Genomic DNA, 25,685 nt, shown 5'->3' with positions numbered 1-25,685 from the left:
TTGACGTTGGAAAACATAAGAATTCTTTGTTAAGTTGTTTTCAACTGTGCTTTGATTTGCGAAAAAACCTTCATCAGTTGTTTTGGAATTATCCTCTTCAACTAACTTCTTTAATTCAGGTTTGATTTTCTCAACATTTTCAGTAGTTACGAAAAAACCTTTCGAACATTGACTCCAACTCTTCGTTCTTTGAATCCAAAATATTCCAGTCGACATCGACATCTAAAAAATTCGACTTCTCATCTCCATATCAAGCAATCGTTATCAAACCTTCCTATATACGAAAATTAGTTTTCCTAATCGATATTCACAGATTCGTTTCAAAACTTATCATTCAAAATCGATCCATCGAAATTAGTTTCGATTCCAACTCATCGATTATCAAATGCGAATTTCTTCAACTGTTCGCATCGTTTTCTAGGAAACAGCCAACGATAATAACCTATCAATTTCCAATCGATTTTGATTTCCAAATCATCTCCTTTGAAATCATTCACAAATCTTTCAAATTGCAACTCATTGTTCAACCTATTGACCACTAACAAAACTTGACATCACAATTTCCCAATCTATGAACATCGATCTGTAACCATTCAACTGTAAACACGACTCCCATATGAACCAAATCGTGAACTGAAATCGATGAGATAGCGAAACCATTGATGCCAAACCAAACCATCGATCAAAATCAATCAGATACCCATTCGATTTCAAAACCATCTCAAATACGAACTCTATAACAATCGATTACACACAGATGCGTATGAAGTCAATGGTACAACAAATAGATGTGTGTGATATAAACAACGACGAGTTTTAACGAATCACATACTTCACACGATTTTGGGCTCATACAATGGTAGTGAATCGAAAGAATCGTGGGCTCAATAAAATTCAGGAATAGTAATTGATTTGATTTGGGCTCAAAAGATATACATGAACAGTAACTGACTCATTCTTATGGAATGAATTTCAAAATTAGATGATAGTAAATGAATTTAGAAAATGAATTTAATTTTGATGTTTTGATCTTAAAAAAAATAATTTGATCAATCAAAGGGGTTGAAAAGGATTTGATCCAATGAGGCAAATCGATCAAAAATGAAAAACGTAAAATACGAATCGAAATTATGGATGTTTTGGAATCCATTTTAGAATTTGAGTTACCTTTTTGACGAATCGAGTTCCATTTTCAACAAATGAATCGAATTTGGAAGACCTTGGTTCTTTTGTTGGAATAAGAAAATCTCCAAATTGAACATTGTACCACCCACTATGCGAGATGTACAACTCGTTCTTCGTGTTCTTCGTGTTCTTCAACAATCCAAGAACATCTTCAAAAGAACTACCAACATTTTTGGGTTTTGACTTCAAATTCAATGCAACACTTGGAGATTGTTGCTTTGGAACCCAAATTTGCTTCACGGATTTCGGCTTCACAACGTTTGACGATTTTTGTGAGTAAACCCGCTTATTTTTCCGATTAAACTTCTTCTTCTTTTTCTTTCTCATCTTTTTGCATCTTGAAGACTTGATCTCATGAACAAACCCACTTTCCATAACTTGAACTTTGTGAGTTTGAATCAAATCTTTTGGAGTTTGATATTTGTGAATTTCTTGAACCACCGGCTTCCGATAAGGAATCATTCCTTCAAACGAATCACAAGAACACAAAATATCATCGGTTTGAACTCCAATTGAGCAAAAAACTTTTTCATCATGAAAATCAACTTGAACTCCTTTTTCTTGAACAACAAGAATATCACATTGAACTCCATTGTCAAGAACTTCAACAAACTTAAGAGCACGAAGATTATTTGGGTCTTCAATAAGAGAAATATATTTCTTTCTGAACAAATATTTTTCTTCTCCAATCTTATCACTACTACGTGATGATATGGACCATGTAATATCAGCCAACCATTTGATCTCACAAAGTGGTTGAAATATCAAGCTTCCACGATCATCCTTCAATCCTCCATAAGAAACCATAGTTTCCCAAAAAATCAAATTGTTTAACACTAACCCATAATATTGATCTTTATTGACTTTGTATTTGATACCTTCAACGATCACAATCCAAGAATTGTATGGCAAATTCACCATGATCACAAAAACTTGAAGATTTCTAGAGAGAGAAAGTGATTTTGAATGGGTTTTCTAGAGAGATAAAGCAAAAATCACTTGAATTCTAGTGAAGAAAATCGAATTATGAGTAAAAACAATGATGAATTCGATTTCTAGAATCCAAAAACTCTCCAAATCACGAAGATCAAAGATCAAAAAAATGAATCACCAAATCAAGATTGCCACCATGGATCAATTCTTGATGAAATCAAGAACACCCGCTCTGATACCAATTGTTGTTGTGTTGATTATGATGGCATGTGCGGAATAAGAAAGATCTAGTGAATCATCATGTAAACTCAAGAACACAAGGAGTAAATAAATCTTTGTAAGCTCATATTAGATCTAGAAAGGATATACAAATGGGTTTGTACACAATTTCTCTCTCTAGTCTAACACTCCAAATGGTTCCTTACATAATGGGAGTCACTCACTTCCTATTTATAGGAAAGACTCAACCCATTTACACATACAAAGGGGAAAGCCTAAAACACTACATCCAAGAGTGACTTTGCACCCTAACAGTTCTAGCTCCCACCAAAATCAATGACACAAGCTCTCAACATATCCTTAAGTGTCTGAATGGTCCGCTCACTCTGACCGTCTGTCTATGGATGATAAGCAGTGTTGAGATGCAATCTTGTACCCAGTTCCTTATGGAACTTCTTCCAGAAACGAGATGTGAAGGTTAAATACAATAAATTACATGTTATGAAGGTTAAATAATATTAGAATGAAGGACTCAGACCTATTGCGTAGCTCTTGTCTGAGTCCAACCGTTGTAGGGTTGGGCCCTTTAGTCGAAGGATTATTTAAGCTTGGTTGCATGTAATTGTATTTGTGAAGTGGGTAGCTCGTAGTTGTAGGGGTTCTTCAGCAGCTAATGGAACATGGGGTGTGGTTGGGTCCTAGGATAGCCTAGGGAGTATTCAGTGCGGTTGTTTCGCCAAGGAGCAGGTTTCAGGAGTATTCTATGACTTAGAAAACCTGAGATGATTCTTGAGGAAAGTATGGATAGGTGTGGAATGTAGTTTTGGGCCCGTACTACTTGAAGCACAGGATCCATACTCGAATCAAGGAAAATTTTGGGGATTCTGAGGGCTGGTCAGGGGAGTTAGCATGGTTGGATACCATGATTTGTGGCAATGTTTCTGTTCATGTTGATCTTTTGGTTGTGGCCTCTCAGACATGCAGATGGACCTGGTATGTGTTCTGAGCCTCAGGGGCATTATTGATTTGGGTTGTTTGGTGCAGACCTAGTGAGCTTTGGCTTGAGGTTTCAGATGTTTTGCTCGAGGTTGGGTATTTGATTCGCGGGACTCAAGATAGGGGAGATAATTATGATCGGCTTGAGTTTTGTAGCTGAAAGGGAGAAGGTTGGTTGATGGATTGGAATGTCGTTATCTGTGGCAAGGGTTATGCCCTTTCAGCTTACCGATTTCGGAGGAGGGGAGCAGGTTCGTGTCTTCCACAGTTATAAAGGGTAGTACCTGCTTACGCTGGTTTGAGTTATGCTTTGGTTTCAGCACTAGTGGGTGGTAGTTCGAGCCCTATGTAGGGGAGAACTAGGATTCTCGGGTCGAGGATTTTAGCCGTTGAGGGATCTGCCAGTTCGTTGTTTTGGATCGCTGTCTTCAGATTAGTTGGTCAGATGTTGATCGATGGATCTTTTCCAGAAGTGGGTATGTTCAGTTCCATGTGGGTCTTGATTCTCTGGTTTGAGTGTCATTGTCTCCTTGACCACTTGTCGTGGGGTTATTCATTCAGCAGAAGTTCCCTCGAAAGTTTAGCTGTGTCAGCGGGGATTCAGTGGTCGGGCCAATCTGTCATCAAATTTAGTATATTCTATGTTCCCTTGGTCTTCAGGTATGTTTACCCTCAATGGTGGAGTGGGAACTTGGTTCATAGCAGACTCAGGTTTTGGTAACCTACAGGATCATCTTGGAAGTCTTCTCAAGCTAGTTGTGTAGTGATGAAATCCGTTCAGTCTCAATCAAGTATGGGGTCCTGTTTTGACCGATCATGGAGTTGTTTTCTGTTTTGATTAAGGTGGCATTTCGATTATCTCTGGCGTTTCTTTTCTCTTTGGATGAGATTATGGGTTTCCTAAGTATGTGTATGGGGGTGTTCCATGTGGGTTGGGCAAGATGGCATTGGGGCTCTTGGTTCGAATTATATGCATGGTCCTTTTGGGCTTTAGCTTCCGATTTAGACCAAGAGTGCAACAGTTATCCTATCCGCGAGTCATGTGCGACTTTGTTTTCGTAAGGTTTTGCTTTGGTAGAAGCTATGTTGTGCTCAGTTGGGGCTATGAGAGTGTCAACAAGGTCAGTGTGTTATTGGGAGCATTCCAGACATGGGCTGAGGGCCAGGGAGGGCATTCCAGACTCATGATGTGGGCTCAGAGGCAATCCAGACCTATGTTGAGGACCTTGTGGGAGTATTCCAGTCATAAGACGTGGGCCTAATGAACAAGGTGGTTTATTTCTTCTGCTTATAGCACTTTCGGTGTTGACGCGCTGCTAGGAGTCAGACGAATCACTAATCTGTTGGTCAGAGAAAAGGAGCAGTAAGGGTTGTGGGGAGTATCAGTCAGGTATCAGAAAGTCTCTGCGGGTTGTATGCATTATAATTCCAGTTGTTCGCAAGTTGTTGTTAGGGTTGTGATTTTCAAGTTGGAAATTTCTTATGCAGTCATAAGTCATAAAGTTCTTTGTGATTGTCTCAAGTGGATGCCTAGGTAGGGGTGCACCTGAACCGATAGGGGTTGGATGTATCACGAAAATTCATGGTTTGATCGTCGTTCCTCATCGAAGCAGTAGTTGGTAATGGCATAACAAAGAGTCAAGGGTTGTTAAGGTTTTGGTTCATCATATGATTTGGTTTTTGGCTAAAATTTGTGGTCGGTGTTTATCGAGGATCATTCTGCGTGTTTCTGGTAGTGCTACAGTTAGGGACTAGGGGTAGATTAAAACGGATACTCATCAGTTTTAGGGAAGGTTTTGCGAGAAGGTTTTATGAGTGGCCATTTTCGAGTAGGCTTTTGGTGGAAACTCGCGTTGGGAATCGCTAGTGTATCCGTGCAAGGTCTGTATCCAGTATGAGGTGGGTTAAGAAATATGTATGTCAAAGACATCAATTGGAGGGTTCAAGATTTAGCTTATGTGTTTGTGCTCTAGGATGGTTCTACCTTTGTGAAGGTCGGACAAGTTGTAACATCCCAAGATTCATGACCAAAAATTTCATTTTGAATTACGTAATTATCAAAATCAGTAGTCTGAAAACATCAATAGTGTCATCCCATATCATAATCAAAACCACCATACAAAACATGTCATAAGAAAATAACATCAGAGTTCAACTCCCAAAGATCTCATGTGCAGAAAATCATAGTGTGATGCGTTGCGATCATGCCGACTCCTCTCCTTTCGAAGTAGAAGTACCTGAAACCAAAACTGAAAACCGTAAGCATGAATCTTAGTGAGTTCCCCCATCATACCACATACCATACAATAAACATACTGCCTAGCATATCCGGGTGCTGGCCTACCCCTTCGGTCTCTTTCAACCGGTACTGCCTAGCATATCAGGGTGCTGACCTACCCCTTCGGTCTCTTTCAATCGGTAACCGCCTAGCATATCAGGGTGCTGGCCTACCCCTTCGGTCTCTTTCAACTGGTAACTGCCTAGCATATATGGGTGTTGGCCTACCCCTTCGGTCTCTTTCAACCGGTTACGGGGTCTATTTCACCCCTATCACTACCACATAATATCCTAGCATATAAGCACATAATCACATACTGCCTAGCATATATGGGTGCTGGCCTACCCCTTCGGTCTCTTTCGACCGGTTACAGGGTCTACTTCACCACCCCTACCACTACCACGTAATAACATAGCATACAAGCACATAAATCTCAATACGTAGTGTCAAACCAGACAATTATCACAAATACAATCATCTCTACTGTAACCAACTACTAGTGGGCTGGCATTGGTGCCTTCGACCCACTTATACCGGGAATGTAACTCACCTCAAAAACTGGAAGTAGTTGAGCAGTCCCCGGCTCCGAATATCAATCCAACTCAATCCCTACACATAAAAGATTTCCATAATTACCCTTTCATACTCATAACCCCTTAAGAGTCAACTTTGGTCCAAGTCAAAGTCAAAGCTCCGAGTTGACTCAACTCGTCGAGTTTTCCCTTCAACTCGTCGAGTTCTTCAGTTTGTTAACCCTTCTTAATGCATTAAGCCCTTATTCTTGAGATCTACACCCTATACCCCAGATCTAGACTGGGAATGCCTCCAGGAGGGTAAAGTTTCCAGCTTTACCCATCAATACCCTTCCTAATGAGATTAAGCTCAAACCCTAACCCAAAAAGCCAAAGTCTTAATCCAAAGGCCACCAAAACTTCAAGATAGACCATGAGGTCATAGATCTGAACTTTAGGGACTGAAAGATCATGTAAAGTTACAGCTTTCTCTACATGCATGGCCATTAGAAGCTCCAAAAGGCCAAAATGATGGTCTAAAGGTTGCATGGGACTTCCATGGCCATAAAGTTGGCACCTTTATGCCATGAAAACCCCTCAAGACCCTAGATCTGAAGTATTCTCCATTTGGGACGTCCAAATCCCAAGAATCATATCATTTGGACCAAAAGCAAGCAAAGAACTCAAAAATTGAGATCTAAATGACCACAAGCCAAGGTTCAAGCTTTATACCAGAAACGTGACATGGATGAGGCAAAGATTCTGGATCTATAAGCTCCTTCTTGAGTCTTCAAGCTTTTCCTTCTTCCAATGGCTTCAACACACACCAAAAACACCCAAAATGGCTCACAATCACTCAGAGTATCTTAGGGTTTCGAGATTTAGGCTTAGGAAAGGGGAGGCTGGAAAATGAGGCCAACATGAAAGGTTTAAGGTGTTTAAATAGGGTGAAAACCCCGAAAATTAAGGTTTCATATTTGCCATCCTACTCATCGAGTTGAGGCCTCCCAACTCGTCGAGTAGGTCACTTAAAATATGCGGCCTTATGATCTCTACTCGACGAGTTTGGGGCTCCCAACTCGGCGAGGTGCTCTATAAAATAGTATAAATTTTAAGTTAAATGCATACCAGGAACCAGGCGTTACACAAGTGATGAGGTTTCAGGCTCATAGCAGCAGTGTATTGGTTCGCCAGTTGAGGGAGTCAATATTTTGTATCTCATTGTGTTCATGGAATCGTTATCATCATAAGTTGAATTAATATTTTGATGGATAAGTGTCATGCCTTTTGACTCATCAACTGGGCAGAAATCCAGTATTTCAAATAGTTGGTAGACAAGTTGGGACCAAGGAGGTCTTGGCTACTTTTGGAAAGCAGCTAGGAGGCAGCACGATGTTGCAGGCAGTATTATCAATTGGGATCCGTGCGGGTGGAGTAGCTTGTTGTTCGGGAAATGTTAAGTCACCTGCAGTATGGATTAAATAATCTCAGAATAACTGATTTGACCCTATTGTGCAGCTCTCGTCTGAGTCTAACCGTTGCAGGGTCAAGTCTTCTACTCGGAGGATGATCTGAGCTTTCTGTCAAGCATAAGTGTTCTGCAGCGAAAACTTGAATTTATGATGGTTCATTATGGGCAGTCTGTCACGGAGTCAGGCCAAATTTGAGACTCCCAATTTCATGTTTCGGTAAGGTAGAAGTGGTTTTGTGCAAGGTATTAAAGATTCGTTCATTTTCGGGTTTGGAGAATTCTGCTAAGGTTGGGTTCGATTAATGGAAAGCCGGATAGGTTGTTCCATTTGGGCTGTGAAGTTCAATCCTTGCGGGAGCAACTGTGAATGGTTCTGTCGGTCTGGGAGTCCGACATTGTTCCGGGTTTTCAATTTCAGGTATAGCAGATGGATACTTGTGGCCTAAGCAAAACTTGAGGTTTATTCTTGTTAGGGCTTGTGATATTTTCTATTTTGGGATTCGGGGAATCGTGCCAGGATCGTTAGTTCAGGTAAAGGAGATAGCGAGGAATGATTTCGAGGACGAAATCTAAATCAAGTGGGGGAGAGTTGTAACATCCTGATTTCCAGATATGAGATTTATTCATTCAAGCAAGTTTTCCTTTGGAACTCGACGAGTTGATAGCCTCAACTCGGCGAGTTGGAGGATTTATGGGTCGCGTATTTTCATAAACCAACACGGCGAGTTGGTGAGGAGGAACTCGGCCAGTTGGTGGCTGGATGAGAAACCCTAAATTTTAGGGTTTTGTACCCTATATAACCCCTTAAGTCCCTAGGGCTGATCTTTTATCAGCCTCCAAACCCTCATGTCGGCCCTTGTGAACCTAATCGCTCTTCCCTCTCATTTTGTGAACTAGTGTGGTATTTTTAGAGCAAAAAGAGAAGAAGTTGGAAGAAAGAGGCAGGGATCTAGCAAGCAAAGGTCTCATCTTCAGCTTGAATCTCTTCTGGACCTTTGTAAGTGTCCAAGATCCGATTTTTATTCCTCTATGTTGACAGATCTTGATTTTTTTCCCTTTTTCTCCTTATTCTTGGATGTTGCAATGGATAGATCTCATAAAGTTTACAACTTTATGAATCTCTAGGTCAAGGTGACCTTGTAGTGATTTGGATCTGGCCTTTAGTCAAGTTTTGATGCCATGCATGGGGTTTAGGTCATTTTTCCCCTTTTTGACCCATTTTGGGTTCAAGACATGCATTAGACATGCATGTCTATAAAGCACCAACCTTTTGGTCGATTTTGAGGCTAGAATCTTTTCTAGAAAGGTTGGGTTCCAGATCTCAAGGAATTTTGTGCTTTTTGGTTAAGCCATTGAATCTTCAAGCCTTGTGAATGGGTTCTTGAGCACTTGGAGTAGCCCCAAAGGATAAAGTTGGAAACTTTATCTTTTTGATGGCATTTGAGGTTAGATATGAGTCTTGGAGTCCATGAAATCAAAGAATCGACTGAATGTGTTAAGCTTGGGAAACTCGACGAGTTTTTCAGCCAACTCGGCGAGTTGGCTAAGGTTTTCTCGACCTTATGATTATGGTAGGAACTCGATGAGTTTATAGGTGCGCTCGATGAGTTGGGTCAACATGGACAGTTGACCTTGACCGTTGACTTTGACTTTGACCATGGTTAACCAAGTTTGACTTTTAAGGGCAATTTGGGTATTTCAGGATTTTGATGGAAATTGGTCACATGGTGGTTGTAGGCATTCGAGTCGAGAGCTGAGATTCGGAGTCAGACCTTATCAGTTCTGCACTACTTGTGAGGTGAGTTTTCCTCACTGTACTTTCGGGTCGAAGGCACCAAGGCCGGCCTATTGGTTTGATAACCTGATATCGTTGATATGTTGAGTACGGAATAGATATGCATGCTAGTTTTGATATAGTAGTTGGTAGATCTGTAGGACTACCTGTGATACTGTCTGTTTATCTGTATATGATGTTATCTGTTATATGTTGACATATTGTGTGGGTTGGGTTGAGGTTGTACTTCTCCGTGTTGTAGCCAACAAACCCTGGAGCATACCAGATATGAACTGAGGGACAGGGAGGGCATTCCAGACTCATACTGAGGGCTCAATAGCATTCCAGATACGAGCTGAGGACCGGTTGGTATGCCAGACTCGTACTGAGGGCTAAACATTTGGATGTCATTCTAATGACTGTTTGGGCTAGAGATCAATCCAAACATAAGCTATGGGCCCCGGGGACAAGCCAGAATTATGTTGTGGGCTCAGGAGCAAGCCAGATATGAGTTGTGGGCCCGATAGGCAAACCATACTCATATTGTGAGCTCAGGGGTAATCCAGTCTTTTAGTTGTGGACCCATTGCATGTTGTTATTATATATGTGTTAATTTTTTGTGTGGGTACTTTGGGGGAACTCACTAAGCTTCGTGCTTATAGTTTTGGTTTATGGTTTCAGGTACTTCAGTGGATCGTGGCAAGGTGAAGGCTTGACCGTACACATCCTCATTTTTGATTCATGATTTTGGGATTACTCTGACGATTAAACTCGTTTTGAAAACTACAATGGAAACAATTATGATTTTTGGTTGATTGAAAAAGTTTAAATTTTCATGTATTTTTATGAGTGTTACAGTTATAGCATGATACTTTTTTCAATTATAGCATTGTACTTTAAATGACATTGTTATGCCGTCTAGTATAGTATTGTACTTTAAATGACATTGTTAATTATAGTACAGTATTGTACTTTACATAGATATGCATACATTATAGACAAATATACTCTTGATTACATCAAATACTCATATACATACATTAATCGCTACATTTCACATTTTACTACACATATATATTCTTAATTATACCAAATATACACATACATTATACACCCATATACTTTTCATTATATCAAATACACATTCAATGATACACATTTTCTTGATTATACCATATACACATACACACATATACAAAATTAATATATACACATACACAAACTAACAGTAAAATAAACTTGTGGTCGTGAAAATTAGCTGTAAAATGACAGGTATGGTGCTATGGTGGTGGTAGTCGCCCGAGAACAGTAGGAAAGTGGTGATGGTGCCTTAAAACCACTAAAATCAAGAAATTAGAATAGAAATTTTGGTCACAAGAGAAAGAGAAGGAGAAACCAGGAAGAGAGAATGCAACTTTGCCAGAGAAGCTGAGTAATCGTCGTTGGTATGGTGATGTAGTGGTGGTAGTCGCTGGAGAACAGAGGGCAGTGGCGGTGGTGCCTTAAAACCACCAAAATCATGAAATTAGAGTAGCTAAGGGCGTAAGAAGAAAAAGAAAAAGAGAAATTAGGGAAGAGAGAACAAACCTTCATCGGAGAAGTTGAGATCATCGCTGGTAACACGTATAACTCGTCAATAGAAGATGATGGAAAACAATTTGGAGTTAAGTAATGGGGTGGAGGCTGGTGGCACTGGTGGTTAAAATGGTTGAAAATTGTCACAAATCGTTGAATTCTTCGGAGAAAACCATGAGTTCTCGAAAGGAAAGTCACAGGAGAAAAGACACCACTCTGGGACGAGACATGAACAAAAGGGTTTTGGATAACTCCAGAACCTTATGAGTGATCTAATGGACATCTGGAAGTATATGTTAAAATAAAAACGAGCTTTCATGTTTCTCCTTGTGGTTATGCATGTATTTTGACTCATTTTAGAGTTAGGTTTTGAGGTTGAGTGAGTTTAAACCATGCGAATGGATAAACTTGTAAACTTTATCTATTAAGACCCTTAGAAGAATCAGATTTGAGCTTTTGAGCTCTAGAGATTAAAGATTAAGTGCTTAATCCATTAAGTTGTTTTGGACGCTCACCACGACGCAGTGAGTGGTGGGTCGTGGTACGGTGGTCTGACAGTTGACCGTTGAATTTTGACCACTTTCACTTTTAGCTAAACTTAGGGTTCCGAGTAATGATCTGATGTTTGACCTCAATCAAGTTAGGAGGTCTGTGTAGCTGTGTTGGCGAGTCGCTTAGTGTTGATCTGCCAACTTGTTTTTTAGGTGAGTTTTCTCACTGTATTACTTATGGCATAGTTATTATGCCATGGTTGTATGCTTAGCTAGACTAGTAAGGTATTGCTTGTTATTTGTATGTGTGTATGATTTGTTATGGGTTGACACAAACCCGTTGTTGTGGGTTGATATGGACCCCGGGTTGGTACAGACCCATTGTTGTGGGTTGATACGGACCCAGGGTTGTTACAAAACCGTTGTTGTTATGTATAGTTATATATGTTATATGTGATATTTTAGGGAAGTTACTAAGATCTGGCTTACAGTTGTTGATTAAATGTTTCAGGTACTTCAGATGATTGTGGGAAAGCGAAGGCGTGACTGTACACATACAACATCAACTTTCATGTTTGAGATTCAGTGTTGTTCTATGATACTCTGATTTTGGGTTTATGACTTGTGAAACAATGGTTTTTATTTATGATTGATTTTATGGAAATGGGTTTTATCTTATTTTAAAAATCAGAAAATTTATCTTAAAAATTGGGACGTTACACACAAACCAACATATAACTGAAAAAGTTCCACTTGCTACTAAACCAACATTAAACCATAAAAATTTTAGTTACACGACCTATCCAAAAGACATAGAATACAAATTTTCAATAAAAAAAAAACAAATAAGTTTTTCCAAGAAAACAAAATACCACCTACATAAGCATATTATTTCATATACTGACTTGTACCTTGACCTTTGCATGTCCGTGAGTTGTGCCCCTTATTCTTGTATTTTGCATAAGTATCACTAACATGCTTTCTTGTTAGTTTCTAAACTCCAGCAACACCAACATTGCGACCTTCTTGTTGACTAGCACTTTCACTTCCATTTAGACTATGGCTCAAACTTTCATCCTCACTTTTCTTCCTTCTTTTCTTAAGCCTTTCTGCTTACTTATGATATGGATGTGGAGTAAGCTTTGTTTTACATAACATTTTGGGCTACATCTTTTTTTTTCTTTATTGGCTCCACCTTATATGCATATGCATTTTGCCATGTCTCCAATTAATAAACACTGTGCACCCACTTGTAAATATCACATACATCCTTAATTTTTATTTTTATTTTCATTTCGGTAAGAATGGCATGTTGCAAGGAATGCATATTGAATTACAGCCTCTGCAAGTGTAAGCATTGTTTTTTACATCAACAACATGTTAAGCATGTCGGCCCCATTTAGTTCTTTTGTACTATGGTGACACTTGTTTAGTATCACCGCCACAAAGTATCAAAGCCACATACTCTCCTATTTGTTTTTTTTATCATCAATGTTATTATTTTTATCTTTCAATGGGGTTTTTATCATTTGCATAATTAGCTTATGGATGGGTTACCCCCCCCCCCCCCCCCTTATGAACATCCCCTTTATGAGTTACCTTAATTATAGCATTTGACTTTCCTTTGGGAGACATGAAGTGGACTAACAAATTTGTTTTACCATGCTCATGCTCAATGTATACTTTAATCAGCTTGTTATATGAAATGTATTGTGCCATATTTAAGACATCATGATCACTCCCCAACACTCTAAGACCAAAATCCAAGTTAGCATGTAGAATCCTAAAATGGTGGTATATCACTAAGGGTGTAGAGTAACGAAGTTCAAGCATTATATAATCAAGTTCATTGACTGAGAACTTATCTTCGTCCACCGAATCCACATATCGCACTTAACCTTCAATGTATTCGATGTCTAGAAACTTGGTAAATTTGCCAATATGGTGTTGCTCTATGGTAAACAACGTTAGACGTGTCACGTGTCTCTACAACAAAACATAAACATTAAAGGAAAATGGAAGTAAAAAGTTTGGAATCTTGCCTATGATACTCAAGAGAATAAGAATTTTTAAGAAAGTTTTTGAAGTAGTACAACTAACCATATATGTGTGACGTGTCAAACACCTTCTTTACTAGTCTTATCGCTCACATTATATACATCATTTGCAATTGAAACGTAGAAACGATAATCCTCTTTGATGCTTGGATTAGGTTTTTTTTCCGCATAAGTGTGGTTTCAAGAAGAAGAGAAAAAGTGTAGAGACAACTATAACATAAGGATCGTAAATGAGATATTTGGGTATAATATATCTTAATTATGGCGTTAATACGGTGAAAGCTTTCCCCAAAATAAAAAAGACACATTTTCCCTCGTGTGAGGGGCATGAGGGATTTAACAGCAATAATTTAAAGCGGGTTAACTCGAAGGATCACTTCCTTAATAAAACGAGTAAAAAGGGAGCGTATCCATAATTATCCAAAAAGAACAAGGGCCATTTTTAAAATTTTGTCAAAACAAAATCAAGTTCATAATTTGAGCCCTAAAAACTTCTAATTTCTTGTCGGAGCTCCGCTGCGTCCCTTCTTCGCCGGTGACGTTTCCAGTTGTCAGACAAGTTCAGACCCTAAATTCATTACCGTACGTATTTCGATAATTTCTTGCATCATAGTATATGCGTTTTATGTATGCTTTTTGCTTAATCATATATTTCATTGTTGTTCTACATATGATTCCGTTTATACATCGTTTCTTCGACTTTTAAAATTTTGATCGTTTCCGTGTTTATCTCTTCGAAAATATAGCGAGTACAGTAGGAAAGAATGCATTTGAGATTTTTCTTGCTACTCTGAACTGTTAATCAAGTGATTGTTTTGCTGAAGAAAATACACAGAATTCTTTCGATTCCTAATTGAAATTGTGCAAATTGCGTTCGTATCTAAAATTATCTCGACTTCGCTTGTGAATTGAACTGTTTCTGTTTGATATTTGTGCTACCAGGAAGCCATTAACCTTCTGAAGTACATCTAACTAGGTCATGAATGGCACATCAACAGCACTTCTGAATATCAGCCACTTTTTTACCCGAACCATAGTCCCAACTGCCACTCAAATCGAGTCTCTTTTATACAACTATGCAGCCAACAAATCTCTCACTGACATTAAAAAGCTCCACGCCCATGTCATCACATCAGGCCTCCTTACACAATGGGAATCACGTTACATTCCCGCTCTCCTTTCATCTGGGTATGCATTATCAGGTCACCTCCCATACGCGCGCCAACTGTTTGATAAATTGCATCAGAGAACCAAGCGATCATACAACAGTATGATAAAGCTGTACACCGAGAAGGGATTTCCATATAACGCACTTGAGATGTTTGTGGAAATGCTCAAGTCAGGAAGAACAAAGCCAGATAGGCTCACATACCCTTTTGTGGTTAAATCTTGTGCTGAACTTTCAATGTTGCAGTTTGGTTTATCGGTTCATGGTTTGATTCTACATAGTGGTGTTGAATCAAACACATTTGTGGGTAATTCTTTGCTAGCAATGTACATGAGTTTTGGCAAAAAAGATGAAGCTAAACGAGTTTTTGATGAAATGCATGACAAGTGTGTGGTATCTTGGAACACTTTGATTAGTGGGTGTTTCAAAAACGGATTTGCAAATGAATCTTTGAGTGTTTTCAATGAAATGATTGATTCAAAGATGGAGATTGATAATGCTACCATTGTCTCGATTCTTCCCGCTTGTGCTTATCTGAAAGAGATAGATATTGGAAGAAAGATTCATGATTTAGTGAAAAAGAACAATTTGGATGAAAACTTATACGTTAGAAACGCTTTAATAGACATGTATGTAAAATGTGGTGAAATGGAAGATGCACGAATCGTATTCAATGAAACTAATCAAAGAGATGTAGTGACATGGACTTCAATGATAAATGGCTACATTGTGAATGGAGATACAAGAACTGCTATCTCACTTTGCCCATTGATGTTACATGAAGGTGTAAACCCTAATGCATTAACTTTAGCTTCTCTTCTTTCATCATGTGCGGATTTAAAGCATTTAAAACATGGTAAAACCTTTCACGCATGGGCAATGAAGAACAATCTTGATTCTGATGTAAATGTAGAAACCGGATTAATCGACATGTATGCAAAATGTATGTTTTTTACATATAGTTTTCGTACATTTAACAAAACATCAAAAACAAGAACAGCACCATGGAACGCGATTCTTTCCGGAAGCATAGAAAACGGACTTTACACAGAAGCAATATTGTTTTTCAAAAAAATGAGACTCGAAGGTGTGGGACCCAATGAAGCAACTATAAAATGCGTTCTACCCGCATATGCAATCACAACAAATCTTAAACAAGTAACAAACCTCCATGGGTATCTAATAAGATCGGGGTTTCTTTCAAAAAGCGATTTAGCCACCGGTTTAATCGATATATACGCGAAATCCGGAGCTTTAGAACAAGCATATGTTCAATTTACCGAAATACCCTTGAAAGAAAGGGATATTGTGTTATGGAGCGTGTTGATATCGGGTTATGGGAAACACGGAAATGGAGAGGGTGCGGTTTTGCTTTTTAATCAAATGGTTGAATGTAAAGTGGAACCGAACGAGGTTAGTTTTACTTCTGTTTTACATGCGTGTAGTCATTCGGGTTTAGTGGATGAGGGTTTGAGGTTGTTTAAGATGATGGAAGATTACGGAATTACCCCTCGTCCTTATCATTACACGTGTGTGATTGATCTTCTTGGTAGGGCGGGGAGGGTTGAGGAGGCATATGGGTTAATTACTAAGATGCCCGTGAGTCCGAATTGTACGGTGTGGGGGGCGTTATTGGGTGCATGTACGGTCCATGAGAATGTGGAATTGGGGGAAGTGGCGGCGAAGAGGCTGTTTGAGTTGGAACCGGAGAACACGGGGAATTATATTTTGATGGGGAATATTTATGCGGCTGTTGGTAGGTGGGAAGAGGCGGAGAATGTGAGAAATATGATGAATCAAATTGGACTTAGGAAATCACCTGCTCATAGCTTTGTATGAGTAAAGTTGTATGAACTATGAAGGCGATTGATGTTTTGAATCTAGGGTTTGTTGAGGATTAACATGAAGAATAATTTACTTAATATTGTTTTTTTCAAATATCATGTATGTGGATTTTGTATTAAAAATGTGTTTACAATATCCATTACGACCAACCATGCAAGAAACTGAAACCACAGGTACAAATGCGTAAAGCTTTTGATAGTTGTCCACAACCAGCTAACTATTGCAAACCATAGGGACCAATCATGTAAAATTTTATCCCATAATGAATAAATTCTATGTACTTCAACAAGAAAAGCTCAATGAAGTTAAATTCACCAACTTTCTATAAATCATTAACAGTGTTAGGTCCCAAATCCAGAGTAACTTCATCAAAAACAGGCATACTTCTAACAATTTCAAGAATCTGATTCAGTTCTTTATGAACATAACTAAAACGATCTTTAGAGATCAAACATTCGGAATATAGAGTTGAAGTCAAAGAGTTAAACGCCTCAGAACACTCATCATTTCCCTCTTGTGATGTCATTACATGATCATCAAGAACCAGAGAAGTATCAACCCGCCATCTAAGTGGAAAATATTTTTCAGGAATTTGGAAGTAGTTCTTGAGTACAAGCACCCTTAGAGAATGTCTGCATAAAATACCCGAATGTTCATATTCTTTACAAGAACAATGAACTTGTTCAGTATCTGGTATCCAAATCACAAGACACTCTCCTTCCAGTTTGTTGTAATGTCTCACAAGATATGATCCGTTTGCCATATCGGTTGTTGCATATTGCATGCATAAAACAAGCTCTTGTTGTAATGCATTGAAGGCGTAAGGTGAAAGAACACTTCTTGCATGTTCTTCAAGTGGTAGACTTGTCTTCATGGGTGAATATGATGATAGTTGCTTCTCTTTCTTCTGAAATGCAACATTTGTAGCCTCACTTACCTTCACAAATTTTAAAGAAAACAATCTTAGCCCTTTTCATTTAAAGTAGGGTAATTAATTTTCAACCAAATACCTGATCAAAGAAATTCTTGAAAGATGAATGTGGATTCAAGATAGTCTTCATAAACTTATCCATGGACTTCATGTAATCAACAGTCATTGTACGTGCAAGAAAGTAGCCTCTAATATACGCAACAGGCCATGAAGCTCGATAAGAAAACAAAAGAGCCACATGTTTATCTGACTCGATTCCAAATCGACTCACAAGATGATTCCATTGGTTTTCAAAATCTTCTATGTTTTCAAGATGACACAACAACTCAAACTCGGTTTTGAACTCTGGATACTGTAATCCAAGATCCAAAGAAAACCAACTGGATAATTTAGATAACACGTGCCATATGGATATCACGTGTTTGGAATTTGGTAACTCGGTGGTGATTGCATCTCTCAGACCTGAATCTATGTCTGTTACGATTGTCTGCGGGTGACTTCCTCTCAAGAATTGGATGAAAGTCTGTACTAGCAACAAAACAGAAAGCAGATACTAGCAATAAAGCAGAAAGCAGATACTAACAATAAAGCAAAAAGCAGATACTAACAATAAAGTGGAAAGTGGAAAACTTAATGATAAATGAAAGATTTATCACCTGTATGGCCCAAGAAAAGGATTGAGAAGTTTCATCTTGTAACAAAGCACACCCGAGCAAAAATGCCTTGCCTTGATTATCAATACCAAACCAAACACCAAGAAGCATATTGTAAGTAATGGAGCGATATGTGGTTTCAAAAGTAACCACATCTCCAAAAACTGAAAAAGCCCGAATGGAATCACCATATGCCCATGAAAAATTTTCAACTTTACCACTTTCATCAGTTGTATAATTATATGCAAATCCATTATCCCTTTGTGAGGTTTCCCTACATGCTTCAAGAAGTGCCAACATGTCAAGTTCTTTTCTTTCAGTCAACATGGCATCGTTTTCTTGAACGGTTTTCTTGCAAGTTCTCACAAAGTTTCTAACATCTTTCTCTATGAAGGGTAATTGTCCTGGCTGAACCCCTTTTTCTAATTCAAGAACTTTGACTATTCGGTTGACTGGAAAACCGGCTTTTGTGAGTAAAAGTATGCGTTCTTGATCAGATTCTTGGATTTTTCTATAGGCAGGAAGGAGGCGTACTTGATCATCTTCTAATAATTCATGATTATGAATGTTGCTAAACTGAGAAACGTACCACTGTGTTATACCATCTACAATCTCTTTTGTTAAGTATAGTTTTGCATCACATCCACATCTTACTGATTTTCTATCTCTTGGGTGTTCCACGTTAGCCTTTTTTCTTGGCTGATTGAATCCAGATCTGTAACACACGAAATCTCTCCTGTAAACCCCAAGGTTTTGACTTTCGGTTGACCGGGCTTTCCTGACTGAAAATCCGTTCTTTCGGGCAAAGTTGCAGTAGTATTCGAAAGCTTCATCATCGGTTTTGAATATTTGACCGACATATGGGGTGAAAATTACATCTGATGATGATGAAGTTGTTCCATCAGTCTTTACCAATTCAGACACTCCCGTTGTTTGATCATCACCTTCGTATTTGATATAGCATTTCCAATCTCCACAAGGGCATTGTTGGCGTCGAATCCAGATGTTGTCCAACGGTTTTGATGTCATTTCCCACAACAGAATCACATAAGCTGCAAACAATCAATTTGTATTTTGAACGTATTAGGTTTACGACGATATAATCGGAAATTGTAGATTTTTTTTCGAGGATGAAGTGCGTGAAAGATGATTAATATGTGAACTGTGGAGAAGCCTTTTTTAATTTATGACAGGTTTCAGTTTGTATATAAGATCAATTAAAGCACAATTCAATTGAAGAACAACTGGATAGGAAAAATTGACGTACCAGGAAGAGGAAGTTAGGGTTTTGGAGACGAGAATCATAACAAAACCTGAGAGAGACCCTCTTGATTTTCACCTTCTTTTGGAGTGGTGGGTTTTGTTGTTTCTGGAGAATTTCTGCTGTTCTTTTTTGTAGTCACTCTCCCTTTACATTGGAAGAAGTCAAAATGCTGTTGATTGATAGCAATTCGAATCAGATAGTCGGGCCTAAAATTTTGACAAAACTGCCTAAAATTTTAAAAAAACTGCAATATTGGCCCCTTTCGTAAAATCTATAAAAAGTTTAGGATTTGTATAAAAGGTCTAAAATCAAGAATTTTCTATGGTTTTTGTCCTAAAATTAAGAAATTTCCGTAATTTGGTCCCTAGAAAACCCGAAAAGACGATTTTGCCATTTTAATTTCATTTTTTGTATTTTATATATTTTTTAATACTTTATTATTTAAAAATAGAAATTACACCCCCACTCCCCCCCTCTCCCTCTCAATCCCACACAAACATACGAACGATCTTTTCCTCATATCTTCTATTCTTCTTATTCCCTTCATCTTCAACCCATCTACCCATCTTACTATGAATCAATCACCTGCAACTGCCACAACACGCCATTGTGTCCTACCGTATAATGAGAAGACTTACATGAATCAAAGTTGTACATTAACACTCTAAATCATGCAGAATCAACTACACGAACCACCTATAATAATTTAGAGGTCATACCTTAGTCTACAACCTAAAACCCCCAAGTTTGACCAAAAGTTAAACTGGTCAAAAGTCAACGGTCCACCACGTCGTGGTCGAGTCACGCCAAAACAGTCGCGAGACCTCACATCCACCGCACCGTGGTCAGCCCATGACTCATGGTCGGTCCTGAGGATTCAAATGCCCAGGACGAGCCGGAAAAAAGGGCCCTTAGGCCTTAACGTGTAACAAATTAAATTATATAAACTATTTTTTTTTAAAACGACGATAAACTTTATAAATAAAATAATCTATAGCACCTACGTCAACCTTTCTCTTTTCTTCATCTAGTTTTCTTTTTTTAGGTTTTCAACTACCTGTTGGTTATTTAGACTTCATCACTACAGGTTCATTAGTTTTAACTTTCAACATTCAACATTCATTCAGATTTCAGAATTTCAACACTAACTAATAACTGTCATATGATAAAGTGATTTTGATAATCTATTCAATTAAGTATAAAGGCAAACTATTCAAATTCAACATTCAATTTCAGAATTTCTAATAACATAAAGACATTATACATTCAATTTCTGATAAGTGATAACATTCAATTTCTAATAACATAAATTAGTCAATTTATGAATTTTGCATTTTGGAACAAAAAAATTATGAATTCTAAAACAAAAAGCAAACAAGATACATGAATGATTGAATGTTGAATGAAATTGAATGACTGTTACCTGATTAGCAATCGTCTAATCGATTAACAGAGAGTGATTTGTTGGGCTTGATTGATTAACAAACTTGTTGATTCGCTGAATGATCGGTAATCGGATAATCGACGGAATACAATTACAATGACTTCTGGCTTGACTTTTGTGTTGCGTTCCCAGTCCTAGTTCTCACAATCTCACGTATTTGCTTAAATTGTTGAGTGGACTTGGACAAACCTAGCATGGATTCATTTGTTGGGCCTCACAGTAAAAAAAAAAAAAAAAAAAAAAGAAAAGAAATTGGGCCCCATTAGGAAAAGGGCCATGTGCGTATGTCCAGATTGCACCTGCCCTTCACCGGCCTTGCCCTGACTGTGTCACGGTTTATTTGGCAGAACAGTTTTCTTATTGAGCTCTTAATCACTTATGTCCAAGTCTTATACTTCCCAAGAAGCTTTTATACTTCCTCAAGGTCTACAAAAATCAGAACTTTATGCACATGCATGTCCTCACACAATCTAAGTTAAGAAATGGTGAAAATATGGTCATAACTGTTAGATTAATGTCTAAGTCCATAACTATAATTGGTAAGACTTGACCCGACCCGGCATGGTCCATTTGGGTTGCATGGCATCATGCATTTGGATAGACTATAATGAGAGAAATAACACTTAAGGTTTGTTAATATATTATAAGTTATAATATATTAATAAGATTATTTCATTAGTATTGATCAAGAATTAATCTAGAATTAATTATGTGATCAAAAGAAGACTAATTAAATATATGGGTTGATTGTGTAAATCATCCATACTTGTATAGTGGGCTAATGCTCCATGGATTGTCAAGTTGGGCTAAAACCCATAAGATGCTCCATGGTATGTTTGAACCCATGGATCCAAGGAAATGGAAAGCCATGACAATTAGGGTTTACCCTAATTGTCACTAACTATATAAGCATCTTATTGTTGACAAAATCGGCCACTAGAGTGAACATGAGGGCTAGCCGATTTTCATGAAGTGTGTATGTTCTCTCAAGTTATTCCAAGTGTATTTGGTGTTGTGTGAACCATTTGAGGTGTCACACTTGGGGCACTAGGCACTCAAGCTTCATGAAGTCATTCTACATCAAAGAGGTATGTATTCTAACTAGTTATATTTCATATGAATCAAAGTTTTGTATGCTAGTTAGTATAATACCTTGGATATTCATATTTGTATGTATAATAGAGAAAACATAGATCCAAGATATTTAGGGTTGCATGTACACTTAGGAGTGTTAGAATGCTCAAAACCCAACAGTGGTATCAGAGACTAGGCTTGTTTTCTTGTTATACTTCCAAAATCTACTTAAAAATCGAAGTTTTTTGCTGTCTGAACAGCAGACTCGCCGAGTCCATAAAGGGACTCGACGAGTCCATGCCTTAACAGTTTTTCAAAACGATCCAACTCGTCGAGTTGGTTCATGCACTCGACGAGTTGGACCCCCTGACAGCATATCTTCGAGTTTTTTGGCTAGAAATGGACTAAGAACATTACCATAAGCTGTTTTTGAACCTATAAACCTGTTTTTGATGTGGTAATGTTCATGCTAATCCAATTTCAAAGATAATTGTCAATAGATTCATGTTTTGTATTAGTTTAAAAGTTATGCTAATTACATGAAAAAGTTTGATCCTTGTTCATATGAGTTGCTTAGATTAATAGAAAAGTTAATTGATTATGTGTTTTCAATCCATTTTAATCTAAGAGTTGATTCTAAAATGTGTTTGTCTAACTTGTCCTCAAGTTACATGAAAGGTCACATTTAAGTGTCTTAAAACTAATAAAAGTTGGCAAAGGTTACAAAATGAAGAGTCTTGTCCTCATTAAATGGTTTTATGACTCCATAACTTGTCCTCAAGTTATGGAGGTTCAAGAGTCACTTCATTAAATAATAAAAATGTGTAACCTTAATTAGTTCCATAAGTTACAAAAGAAGAAGAGTTACATTCTTTAATAGTTTAAAGTCTTCCATAACTTGTCCTCAAGTTATGGAACTTGAAGAGTTTTAATTAAAACTACTTTAAACACATAAGTTATGGAATTAAATGGTTTTAAATAGTTTCAAAACTTGCCCTCAAGTTTTGGAATTTGTAAAGTTTCACACACATTAATGCTTTAATTCCAAACTCTACAATTTTAAAAGGTTAAAATTCAAACTTTATGGACTTCATTAAATTAATTAAAGTGTTTAATTAAAAGAGTTAATAATTCCATAAAGACATGGTTTAAGTTTAATTAAATTAAGAGTATAGTTTAATTAATAGATTAAACCACCAAGTATTTTAAATGTTTAAAATACACCCTTATACTATTATTATAATTTTAATTATATAGATATGTATAAGATAAAGTCAATCTTACCATTAGTAGGCCTCATTCACGAAGTCGATCTATAAGGGGGGTATAAGGTTACTGCCTATAAAATGGCAGTTTAATGGGTGTCCACTCTCACCCACCGCTTCCTTGACTGGTGGAGGGTCGTTAGCCGAACGGGTAGGAAAGGACTATAATTCTCCCTTCATTAAAAGTATAATGATAAATACTAAGTAACTAAACACTTATAAATTCCCAATCTTAGTTACTTAGGAAAATGTGAAATAGGTGCTAACCCATGAAATTACACTTTGTGCCTTACCAAGTCGTTAGTAGAGCGTGTGTGGTTAACCGACATGCTAATAAGGACTAGTAAGAGTGGCAAAGGGTAACTTGACTTTATTATAGATCGGTGGAGTGTGTGTGGTTAACCGGCACATCGATTAGGTGATAAAGTTAAGGGTACCAAGTCAATTTGCATGGTTATTCACACCTTGTTTGTGATCCTCGGCATCCCAGTCACAAACTTGAGAGGACACAATCGAGATTCAAACATGCCATTGAAAGTTCAATGTATCTCAAAAGATCTAGGAGTTTCAAATCCAATTAAAACTTAATTATATTTCGTTTTTCATGGTGGAAATTGGTAAATCGTCATTTACCTACCTTCAACTATTTTATAATTTGGATTACGGCATCCCTCTTCCAATTATAAATAGGTTGTTGGATCCTAGCCTTAATATTTCATATTGGGTGTTATATTAAGGACTTTAAATCGACTAACTTGAATTTCTCCCTTATAGATGTCTCCTTCAGACAACTATGGTCTTCCCAAATCTTTAGGAACAAGCTATCCTAATGAAGATGATATCCCAAATGGCAATCAAGGTGAAAGATCAATCCCTTTGTTGTGCATTAGTGGGACTGGAAATCATACTTCACTTCCTCCACCTCCTCCAATAAATCTCCCTATCCCACAAGTTTCAAGACTTGATAAATTCTAAGTCACTCAATCCCTATTGGCAAACAAAGTCTATATGTGCTTAGGTCTTGGAGATTAAGTCACATATTGACAAGACGGGAGAGTCGGGTGTCGAAGTCTCGAGGTAGCTGGCTGTTGACTTGGTTCTTCAGTCACTACCTGATGACAGATCACGACATGACCCTTTAATGATCTTATCTATTTGCTTGGTGCTGCTGAATCAGCAATGATTTGGAACACTGGTAAAGCAAATTTGATTAGAAGATCGACTTCCCAAAACTTCATGGACATTGACAATGGTGACACTGGAAATCCAGAAAAACTTTCTCTTCCCAATAGAAAGGGATCGGCCATAGTCAACTCAGTTGACCAAATGGTAAAGAAAAAGGCTAAAGTCTGAGATAGTCCCATGTACCATTCCCAAAGAGTCCATATGTGCCTATTGCCAAAGGAAAGGGGCATTGGTTGCGAAGCTGCCGAATTTACCTGAAACCTCATAAGGATGGTAAAGTCAAAAGTTTGACTCTACTTCAGGTAAAGTCCGTTATCTAACTCTATTAAGTCTCTTTTGGAGATTCTTAATACATGATGTAATGTAATTACATTTTGATGTTTTTGAAGAATCAAAGGAAGCTTAAAGAAAAGGTGTGCTGATTCTGATCGCATGGTTCGATGACCAGAATTTTGAGCCACTGCATAAGAGTTATGAGATATTGCTTAGGAATAGATAACAACAAAGTTTTCATATGAATTTGCATTGTAAGGATAAGTTTTTCCGCAAGTTTTTAAAATAACAGAAAAGTTTTGATTTTATTTATTTTAAGTATCCTTACAAAGGCATTTGTGAAAAATTGTTGTTTATATGTTTCCATTGATAAGCAATATTGGAAAATGAATTTGATTCTTTCGTTTGTGGTAGTGTCATAATTTATCAAATAAGGAAAGATTCTCATCACCCAAGTTTCAGTTGGATAGAAACTTGGAATCATGCAAGTTGTATTGTGTGATGAATGAGATTTTTCATCTTTGGTAAATTAAGACTAATTCCTTGTTCACATTCGCATGTGAGTCAAGCGAAGGACTAAAGGATCGAGTACACTAGGTTGTGCACTAGTCAGGTCCACCACAAAGGTTGATAAGATTATTCGTTATGATTTACTAAAAGTTTAGTAAATATGATTATGCTTACAAGTTTAAGTGTAATGCTGAAAAATTGGAAAAGTATCAATATATGGCAGAATGAATAAGAAGAATCAAATAAGGCAGAAAGATAAAAGTTTCTCCAATCTGAAGAGATGGGAGAGTACTTGTTTATCTTGTTTTATGATTATCTTAGTGATTATGGAACCATATCACAATTGATCCTCTAAGGACACCTTAGTGCATTTGTTGGCTAAGGAGAGGAATCGTGAATTGTTGAAATGGTTAAATCAAAAGATAAATCATACTTCGTTCCAAAAACAAATCCTGGAGTTATACTCCAAGATTATAACTTGAGTGACATAGTCTTTAGAAAGTTTTTAACACTTGTCAAATGTAGAGTAAAATGTTTTCTTACTCTTGTACATTTGAAATTGGTAAGTTGTGATGTTTTGGA

The 25,685-nt window shown here is 37.6% G+C and overlaps 2 protein-coding genes across 2 annotated transcripts; one reads left to right on the top strand and one right to left on the bottom strand.

Moving 5' to 3' along the window:
- The first annotated feature begins 13,956 nt into the window (after positions 1-13,956).
- Positions 13,957-16,639, top strand: LOC145123819 (Tetratricopeptide repeat (TPR)-like superfamily protein). Its single transcript, XM_079059028.1, has 2 exons — positions 13,957-14,073; positions 14,434-16,639. The coding sequence occupies exon 2, from the start codon at positions 14,471-14,473 to the stop codon at positions 16,496-16,498; it is 2,028 nt and encodes a 675-aa protein (XP_078915154.1). The 5' UTR covers positions 13,957-14,073; positions 14,434-14,470; the 3' UTR covers positions 16,499-16,639.
- Positions 16,640-16,804: 165 nt separating this feature from the next.
- Positions 16,805-19,524, bottom strand: FRS10 (FAR1-related sequence 10). The gene is made up of 4 exons (XM_079059027.1): positions 19,356-19,524; positions 18,092-19,140; positions 17,515-17,958; positions 16,805-17,441 (listed from the first exon to the last, which is right to left on the bottom strand). The coding sequence occupies exons 2-4, from the start codon at positions 19,115-19,117 to the stop codon at positions 16,827-16,829; spliced, it is 2,085 nt and encodes a 694-aa protein (XP_078915153.1). The 5' UTR covers positions 19,118-19,140; positions 19,356-19,524; the 3' UTR covers positions 16,805-16,826.
- Positions 19,525-25,685: the final 6,161 nt, after the last annotated feature.

The sequence above is a fragment of the Lactuca virosa genome, chromosome 7 (assembly GCF_052849685.1).
Source record: "Lactuca virosa cultivar CGN04683 chromosome 7, Lactuca_virosa_CGN04683_v6, whole genome shotgun sequence".
NCBI classification, from domain to species: Eukaryota; Viridiplantae; Streptophyta; class Magnoliopsida; order Asterales; family Asteraceae; genus Lactuca; species Lactuca virosa.
The sequence above is the reverse complement of the archived record's forward strand: the minus strand, read 5'-3'. Positions and strand labels throughout refer to the sequence as shown.